The following is a 10,482-nucleotide window of genomic DNA, read 5'->3' on the forward strand; positions in this document are numbered from 1 at the left end:
GGGTCAAAATTACCATGGCCATTTAGCCATGAAATCTGGCTGCTCATGTGATCTAAATGTAGAGAAAATATTTTACTTCTTCTGCTGGGAATATTGCTATAGCTACAAAAGTACCAGTCCTGCAGTCCGTGGTTACCAAAGCACTTCTAAGATGAAATCACAAATGAATTTTTGTCTGACAATTAACTGCTTTAACACACTGGAGTCAGCAGGAGTGGGATTTCCTGGTCATGCCAGCCTTTACTTTGGCCCCGGCCACTGTAGCGAATATGTTTTCTTACAGTGCCCACGGAAAGTATTCAGACCCCTTGACTTTCCACATTTTGTTATCTTACAGCCTTATTATAAAATTGATTTTAATTTTTTTTTATCCTCAACCATCTACACATAAATACCCAATAATGACAAAGAGAAAACAGGTTTTTAGACATTTTTGAAAATGTATTAAACGTTAAAAAAAAAACAGATATACCTTATTTACATAAGTATTCAGACCCTTTGCTATGAGACTCGAGATTGAGCTCAGGTGTATCCTGTTTCCATTGATCAGCCTTGAGATGTTTCTACAACTTGATTGGAGTCCACTTGTGGTAAATTCTATATATAGACATGATTTGGAAAGGCACACACCTGTCTATATAAGGTCCCACAGTTGACAGTGCATGTCAGAGCAAAAACCAAGCCATGAGGTCGAAGGAATTGTCCATAGAGCTCCGAGACAGGATTGTGTGTCGAGGCACAGATCTGAGGAAGGGGACCAAAAAATGGCTGCAGCATTGAAGCATTGAAGCTTTAGGGACTGGGAGACTAGTCAGGATCAAGGCAAAGATGAACGGAGCAAAGTACAGAGAGATCCTTGATGAAAACCTGCTCCAGAGCGCTCAGGACCTCAGACTGGGGCGAAGGTTCACCTTCCAACAGGACAATGACCCAAAACACACAGCCAAGACAACGCAGGAGTGGCTTCGGGACAAGTCTCTGAATATCCTTGAGTGGTCCAACCAGAGCCCGGACTTGAACCCGATTGAACATATCTAGAGAGAGCTGAAAATAGCTGTGCAGCAATACTCCCCATCCAACCTGACAGAGTTTGTAGCGTCATACCCAAGAAGACTCGAGACTGTAGTCGCTGCCAAAGGTGCTTCAAAAAAGTACTGAGTAAAGGGTCTGAATACTTATGTAAAAGTGATATCAGTTTTTTGTTTTTATAAATTAGCAAACATTTCTACAACCTGTTTGTGCTATGTAGTTATGGGATATTGTGTGTAGAATGATGTGGGGGGGGAAATGTAATCCATTTTGGAATAAGGATGTAACCTAACAAAAGGTGGAAAAAGTCAAGTGGTCTGAATACTTTCACTGTATGTCTGTTAAGGGACACGTGGGGCTGTCTAAGGGACAATGGGATTATTTCACAGGCAAGTTTGATGTATTTATCAATTTAACTCCTCTTATGAGAGGAGAGGCGCTATTGGACATAGTGTTCCCATATAAATTCTCATGCATGTATCATCACTCATCCAACCTTGGCACTGGAAAAACAGAGATGATAAGTTTCCTAGACTGGAGCAGAACAGCCCAGGGCAGAGCTGAAAACGATTGTTACTGCAGCTAGCACAGCTCAGACTAGTGTGGACAAAGCAAGACAAATGGCCAGACAATGGGAGAGTGTCTGTGGTTTTAATGTCCACGCCTCCAGGAACTCATTCATGACTGGATGACCAAAAATGTCTTTAGTCTCCATGACATAAGAAGTATTTTTGGTCCTATACCTTCAGACTAATGCTTCTAGGTCCTGGGGCTACTAGGATAAGACAGATGTTTTATTAGCTAGCAGACAGCACGAGAGCCTGTTGAAATTACTAGTCAAGCTTGTTATTTTATGTTATTTTATCGATTACAACATACAAGTTGAAAATTATTTTCGTTTTACAGTCAAGACATGCATTTAGTTTTAATTCCAGAGATTAGTTTCAACTTCAAATATTTCACAAAGCCCCTGTTGTTTATACAAATGTGCATAGTGGGGTATGTTTAGAAATCTGTAAACCTTGCAGCATTTCCCATTGCGTATATAGTCACTTTTTCCCTGCCGTGCTACAGTATTGGCAGCAGCATCACCCCACATTGTTTTACGGTCTAAGGCTTTTATAAACTTTTGGGGAAATTTGCTAAAATGTCAAACCTTGACATAAACACGTGGCGTTTCATGAGGCAAAGTCCTATGGGTCATAATTACTTATGAGTTATTCGATATGACTTCACAGGCCATTATTGGTCATTTTATTGAGATGGGTTACATTTCATACTCCTGTCTTTTTTTTTTCTTGTTTCTTTTTTACAAATGGTAAATAATAAAAACAAACAGAAATCATCAATGCCCAGTTTAGGAATCACGTGTACGGTAGCATGTGTCATGATGCTCATGAATACAACTAGTGTTATTTCTTCCACAACATGCTGTCGAGTCAACTTTACATTCAAAACAGTAATGAATTAACAAAATGTAAAGCCATGTGCTATTACTCAGTAACAGTCGCTTAACTACACAAGTACACTTCTGCTCTACTCCTTCAGATAAAATGGAGATCAGATGTGAGATGTGATACACTCCCATGGTCTCTATTTAAACTCCCAGGGATTATTTAGATGGTACTCTGAACACTTGCACTACTTTCCTACTATCCCGGGTGACACATCCCTTGGACTGGTTCTGGTATTTGCCTCTTGGCATCAGCAGGAAAATACATTATAATATGTTAATCATGTGTCCCACTTCAAAGAGCTGGGTTGAATTGTGGATATACCGCCCCAAACAGGCCACAGAGACATGGAGAAGTCCTGACACAAAACTCCCCTCAGAAGAGCACTACGGACTGGGCAGTCCGGATTGCTGGTCCAACAGCATCACTACTGTCACAATATGGCTTCCAAGATGAAACGATGTCCCTGTTAAGTGGGACTGTTTTAGTTGAAGGTCTGAAAAACGACTACTTATTTCTATTGGCTGACTCATTAAAGAGGTTAAAGCCCTTGGTTGAATTAACCTATCATGACATTTGTCCTCAGCTTTGGCAATCAGACATTATTGTAATTGGTCAACAGAAAGCATGTTGTGTTGGGTTTGCTATAAAGAGAAAGTAATTGTTGTTCGCTGTTTTCTTCTGTCTTTTCCTTTTTTCTCTTTAGTTCATTCTCTTGGTTGTTGGTGCATTGGAGGGTTCTTGGGGGTGGGGAATGGAATTAATTGTATTTTTTATTTAGATTATTCTTCTTGGGGGGGGGGACTGTGGGAGGGGTCTCGAATGGTTGAGGGACAGCTATTGGGGAACTGTGGGGGGATCTTGGAGGGTTCGGGTTCATGTTTTTTGGCCTGGTGGGAGATCTGTCAACGTGCACTTGAGCAAGGCATTGACCCTGGATGCTTCTGTGTGTCGCTCTGAATGGGAGTCTGTTGGATGACTGGTATGGTGTAGTTGTTGAGCGGCTTCACTGCAAGTATATTGTATGTTTCCGATATTCTATAAATAAATAAATAATAATAATAATAATAATAAATAAGTAATTATGACCCATAGGTCTTTGCCTCATGAAACGCCATGTGTTTATGTCAAGGTTTGACATTTTCACAAATTTCCCCAAAAGTTTATAAAAGCCTTCATTTCTTCTCAGTGTGTGTATAGAAGTAGAGCTTGGTTTCCGGCAATAGAATGACTCCATTCTAGTCAAACAAGCTTCAATGTGATTAAAAATGTCCTGCTACTTTTTTCAACTTTAATCAATGTCCTATCAATATTCTCGGAACTTGTGAGTGTTAGACTGTCATGCCATCTCTTTAGAGAAGTACTTTCCTTAAAAATATTGTTTCGGGCCGTCTAGATTCATACATGAAGTACAGTATCAGTCAAAAGTTTGGACACCAATTCATTCCAGGGTTTTTCTTTATTTTGACTATTTTCTACATTGTAGAATAATAGTGAAGACATCAAAACGATGAATTAACACATATAGACTCATGTAGAAACCAAAAAAGTATCAAGCAAATCCAAATATATTTTTGATTTTTGATTCTTCAAAGTAGCCACCCTTTGCCTTGATGAAAGCTTTGCACACTCTTGGCATTCTCTCAACCAGCTTCACCTGGAATGCTTTTCCAACAGTCTTGAAGGAGTTCCCACATATGCTGAGCACTTGGTGGCTGTTTTTATTTCACTCTACGGTCCAACTCATCCCAAACCATCTCAATTGGGTTGAGGTTGGGTGATTAAAATGTGTTCTTAACTGATTTGCTTAGTTAAATAAAGGTCAAAAAATTTTAATAAATACAAATAAATTGATGTTTCAGCATGATAATGCACGGTCCCATGCATGGATCTGTATACAATTCCTGGAAGCTTAAAAATGGCCCAGTTCTTCCAATGGCCTGCATACTCACCAGCCATGTCACCCATTGAGCATGTTTGGGATGCTGTGGATTGAAGTGTACAACCGTGTGTTCTAGCTCTCGCCAATATCCAGCAAATTCGCACAGCATTTGAAGAGGAGTGGGACAACATTTCACAGGCCACAATCAACAGCCTGATCAACTCTATGTGAAGGAGATCTGTCGTGCTGCATGAGTCAAATGATGGTCACACCAGACACGGACTGGTTTTCTGATCCATGCCCCTACCTTTTTTTTTAAGGTATCTGTGACTAACAGAAGCATATCTTTAATCCCAGTCGTGAAATCTGTAGACTGAGGCCTAATTTATTTATTTCAATTGACTGATTTCCTTATATGAACTGTAACTCAGTATAATCTTAGAAATTGTTGCATGTTGCGCTTATATTTTTGTTCAGTGTAGATAATATGACATAACTTGTCTCCTTTTCTTTTTGTATTATTCTTTTTATGGTTCTCAGCCTCGGGATGACGTGATGTTCTAGATGTGCTTTGCAATTTATTCCTCAGTCTAACCAGAGGACATAAGTGTTTTAATGTGCTAACAGGTTCTCTGACTGAGTGGTACTGTATGAGACTGTTACTCTCCTGCCTCTTCTGCTACTGTCTCACTAGGCCTGACTCTGCTCTCGGCAGTCTACTCCACTCTCCACTCATTCTCTTGCATATCCATCTCTGACTGTTACAGTGTCTGCTATTACTGAAGAGACCATTCAGAGTGACATTTAACCAACGATTTTGCAATACTGCTAGAAGAAATGGTGCTATAAAGAACCAAAAGGCACCGTACTTTTTTAGCAGTGTAGCCTTCTGTGAGATGTGCTTCTGAGAATGACTGAACTGTTCTGTCATGCCCTTGTGTTCCAGTATCCAGCAGCCCTGATGAACCTGGGGGCCATTCTCCATCTCAACGGGAAGCTGCAGGAGGCAGAGGCCAACTACCTGCGAGCGTTGCAGCTGAAGCCAGACGACACCATCACCCAGTCAAATCTGCGTAAACTGTGGAATATCATGGAGAAACAGGGCCTGAGGACAATGGGGCCGTGAGTTATCTCACCAGCCAGTCAGCCATCTGTGCAGCAGGCCTGGGGAAGAAGTGGCCCGTTGCTCCCTTGGAGGAGAAACTGGGGTAGTGAGGATGGAGGAGGACAGCAGAAAAAGGCACAGGACTGCAGAACGCTCCTTGTGACTCTTCACTACTCCTCAGGCCAGGAGTAGCTTCCCTGGTAGGCTGTCCATTTGGAGGAGCACTACCTTTGAATAATGTCTTCCTGGAACTTTGTCCAAAATGTGTGCTCTCCCAGGGTCTGTGAATCTCTACCAGAGCACTTCATTTGAAGTGGGCCATAGGTTCATACTTGAAGTCTTGTGATTAATTAGGAATTTAATTAGTTATAGATGCTTATAAGATCATGTAGGACAACATTTGTCCTGGGGCAGAGTCCCAAGGCGCTGCCCTCCGAAGCAGGAACACTGCAGTAGAAGTTACGTTTTTTTCTCACCGTCGAATTAAGTTTTTGGTCTAATGAAGTTGTGTTCATTGGCTTCTGTGCACATCAGTGAAACTCATGGCATGATATAGGAGATAACAGCTTTATCAATGAATTCTCAAATTGAACACAACTAGTGGTGGCCAGAATTGATGAATCATTCATTGTGATTGTTTATGAGATTTCACTGATTTCACATGTTGTTGGACATTGAGAACTACAGCTTCTGCAAAGAGATGTAGCAGATTGTTGAGCATCGTTGAGTGATAAAAAAGGAACCCACTGATCGATATTGTCTTATAAATAACACTTCCACAAGAGTAAACCGATACCGTATAAATGGAACATGTGCCCTCAGGGTACAGTCAAGGAGCGCTCTGAGTATTTCCCACCCTGAAACATATGAATCCATAGAATATAATTTGCCAAAAGACACAGTGTTAGTTGTGAAAGAAAATACCAATAAGATAGTTTGAAGGAAAGGAGAAATGAATTTGAACTGGAGTTTCTGTCATTATTCCCTAACTCTATTATGCCTTTTCTATCTGAAGGCGCAAAACTATTCCGTGTAAATGTAGCAGTGAATTTCAAATTGCTTCGCTAGGCTTGTTGTTTCATAGAGTGACATAATATGGCTCCTGTGTAGGTCAGAGCCATATATTAAGATGAACATATGGCTCTGGTGTAGGCTACTCATGTCTCCTTGGATAATTTACTTCGAGGAAGGTAGCTAATGTGTTATGAAAGGAAATGGCAAATGACCTTCCCATGGTACTAACATTAGCCCCCCATCAGCTGACATGCTAGTTGGAGAGTTGGACAGCAGCAGAGAACTGAAGGCTTCCCCTCCCTTCACAATACATACTGTACTGATGTGTGCTGATGACCGGTCTTTAGACATGATAAGAGGACAGTTGGAAGTCATTGTTGATGTCTGAAATCTTATAACCAAGTAGCCGTCAAACCGATGCACTCCGTTACATAACAATGCACAGCCATAGTTTGTCTGATGGAATCTTTTCATGTAATATTGCTTTGATTGAAATTGTTCCTTTTCTTTTATTTGTATGTATATATGGATTTGAATATATACAGTAAAAACCTACATACAGTATAATAGACAATAGTCTGACTTGCAAGGGAAGGTCAGTGCCCACCCAGCAAGTTCAGTATCTGTAAGATATGAATCATTTTTCCTAGCGTCAAAACATCATGTTCTCTCACTCTTTTCAGTCTTAAATGTCAATATTGTATATATTCTGTGTAGTTTACATCTACTTGGTTGTTGTCATAAAAAATAATTTACCACCGTTTATTAACTGTGTCTCCAACTTGGAAGAAACTTTATTTTGGAGAAACAGATAATCCCGCTATGACATTTCTGTTTATTGTAAAGAAGCCCACAGCCACCGAGCGGTTGAATATTTGTAAGTTATTTCTTTGTGTTATCTTGGCATATAAACCAGCTGGCACTGTGTTACATTTTCAAGTGTATGTTGAAGATAAGTATTGATCCATTTCACTTTATGAAATGTGATATACCTGTACACATTTGTCTAAAAGACTTTTCCTTGCGATTCTGACTGAAAAAATACAACTATTTGATTCCAATTTTTGAACAGAAGTTTCTTAATTTCGCTAAAATATTGCATTTGACACAAAGAAAACAAAGTTCATGATAATTGAAATGACTAGCAAAAAGCCAAAAGTATTTAAACATTGCATTTTCTTGTGCTGTCCACTTCCCTACACAGTGACCCCATCCTCAGAGGTCATATCCAGTGCTTTATGGAGTTAGTAGTATGATAGTTGCCTTGTTCTTTCTTGAACATTAAACATGTATGAGCCCTGTTCCACTCTGTACGTAACCTCTGTTCTCATGTCTGTCTGTCAGTCTTTTGAAAGCACAGCACGGCAGTCTGTCTGTCCGGCTGGAGCTCGATAGCTCTACTGGTTCTTACTGTCGTAACGGTTGTGTATGTCTCGACTGCGTCAACACTGTGGTGTATTTAGCTATGATCACCATCTCTATCTGTCTGATATAATGAAGTGTTGAGCTAGGTTATCACCATGAAGTATTCTACCCTCACACCTTCTCCCCAACACCACCATCCCCCATCACAAGTTGTGCTAATTTGTCTTGTGTATAAAGTGTTGATGAACAAGCGAGAGTGTGTGTCTGAAGATGGAAATAAGTGTTTCACTCTGTGTCTCTGCTCAGGGATTTCAAGCGGTGAGTTGTATTGCAGACTCATGCTCACAGAGCACTCAGAGTTTCTAAAGTTATATTTTTGGAAAGTTGTATTTGTATAAATGATCAAGATTTGTAGCCTTTGCTTTTTGTAATATAAAAAAAAAACATGTGCCAGAATAAACTTTCCCAATGTTTCTTTTTTCCCACAATAAAATAATGGTGTTCTGCTTTCATCAACTGCCTGAGTGTTTTGGGGGGGCCGTTTTGAAGAGTTTATTTTACATTTACTTTAGCATGTAATACTTAGCCTCAGAAACACATTTCCCATGACTTCCCTCTACTGAATATACTGATACAGTATATACAGTCCATACTCATATTTGCCTCATATTCACAAAGGGTATCAGACTTAATGGGGTGGTCTTGCAGACTATGGAACGGGTTTTACAAGGCATTTAAAGTTCCGCTGCAAATTTGCTGAAAATGTGTCATAAAATCTACTCAAATGGACCTCCTGCTTTCATCTATGCACAACACAAAGGGGATGTAAATATTCCCATATGGAAGGGAAGGGTAACACAGTGTCTACATCTGGCCTGCGCGTCTCGCCCGCTCCTCCCCCGCCCCATACCTCGGCCCTGACAAGCAGAAGGCCCTACCCAGTAACCCTTGTGATGTTTCTCACATGTGTGCGTCTGGTCCGCTCCCATGATGTGAACACCCCATGGTGTCCAGGGTTCCTTATTGATTCAGAATGTGATGTGCGAAGCCCATTGCCATTGTCCATGTTGGATCATATTCTACCAACACAGGTGTGCTTCTCTTATCGTGACAAATCATGATCAAACATGTCAGATACCAGGGCCGTGGAAGCATGCACCAACTCAATGAAGTGCTCGTATTTCTTACCATTTGGTTTAACAAGCACGGTTGTTCCAGCCCCTTTGCGATGCTAACCATATGATATGGTTGACTGCGACACCGTTCTAAAAATGCACAGGCATTTAAAATACATTATGTGCATGTGTGGTGACTGCAGTTGGAGTGAAAGTCTACGCTGACCTATGTATGCCAGTTCTATTGTAGCTAATGCTCAAAATTAATTCAACCATGTTAATCCATTTCCTCGCTGCCAAAAAGCGAGGTAATAGTTCTGAGATGAGAGGAACAGGCACACATGAAAAAGGTATTCACACACAATATCTCCACATCATAATATGTCCTCATTGCCTCCATAGCCTACCTACCTACACTACAGGTGTTTATGTACCACTAATAACTCCATTATTAATCCAGGGATTATTAGCATAGCATTACAAGTTGAGGACAGATGATGACAGATTGCATTCGGTAATGACATAAGGATGTTATGGTCAATAGCCAATAAGAGTAAATACAGTATAAGCCACTTACTACGAGTGCTCAACAGGTACTGATGCTCTTTGTCATTTTTAAGAATAAATTGACTGTTCGGTGCTGCCAAATGGGACCTTTTGTATGCATACCAATATGTTAGCCTTCAATTCTAGCCATGCAAGAGGATCACAACGACACTTTAAACTTTCAAATAAAAAAGGTCTGAACTTCCATCACCGAGGAGCACATCTCATGCGATCTGATTTCCTGCTTCCCGATCGATAAATGCACATTTTTATCATGGCATTAAACATTAAGTCATGGATTCCCTGGGTCCAGAACTCAAGGAAATATATCACATCTGTCTTCCATTTTCATGACCTACTTCATCATGTTACGATATTGCCTTTTGCATCCAGAGGAGTCCGAGCTGGAAGACAGGGGCTTACCACTTCCTTATGTGGGTATTTTTCTTATTATGTTGTTATATGGCAAATCTGCAAGCTTTTATCAAGCAAATATTTTGCAGAATGTGCCAGCGACCTATCAGGGCTTTGATCTGAGTGGTTTGGGCCAGGCACTCGGAGTGAACGTGCGCCGTCTTCAGAGCGGATCGCTGTGCGTGACGCAGGGAACTCTTTCCCTTTGTACTCAACAGCCATTGTAATTGCTTGACAGAAGAAGCATTAGAACGAGGATTAGGCACGAAATGCTTGCCTCAACAATAAGGCATCTACATGTGCATCTCCAAGACACTGCTTCATATTATTGAAGGGGCTTTTTTTAGCTTCAGGAAATTGCATCTCTTTTGCATTTCAATCGAATGCTTTTCTCAATGCTATCTGTACCACAGATCAACAACAACAAAAAAGTCAGGCCCTGCGGATGAAAGGTGCTGGAATGATGGGAGGATAGTGTGGCCCTTTCTTCCTCTGCTTTGTCAGAACAAGCAAAGTACAAGGAAACCAACTGAAAGAAAGACCTGTTCTTCTGTCAAG

The 10,482-nt window shown here is 40.6% G+C and overlaps 1 protein-coding gene across 2 annotated transcripts in view; it reads left to right on the top strand.

The window, feature by feature from the left end:
- The window catches only part of tmtc2b (transmembrane O-mannosyltransferase targeting cadherins 2b), a 166,760-nt gene extending 158,399 nt beyond the window's left edge, over positions 1-8,361 (top strand). For both annotated transcript variants that reach the window (XM_023971663.1, XM_023971664.1), the window contains exon 12: positions 5,312-8,361. In XM_023971663.1, coding sequence (XP_023827431.1) covers positions 5,312-5,491 — 180 coding nt within the window. In that variant the 3' untranslated portion in view covers positions 5,492-8,361. The remainder of the gene's footprint in view (positions 1-5,311) is intronic.
- The last annotated feature ends 2,121 nt before the right edge of the window (positions 8,362-10,482 follow it).

The sequence above is a fragment of the Salvelinus sp. IW2-2015 genome, linkage group LG26 (assembly GCF_002910315.2).
Source record: "Salvelinus sp. IW2-2015 linkage group LG26, ASM291031v2, whole genome shotgun sequence".
Classification (NCBI taxonomy): Eukaryota; Metazoa; Chordata; class Actinopteri; order Salmoniformes; family Salmonidae; genus Salvelinus; species Salvelinus sp. IW2-2015.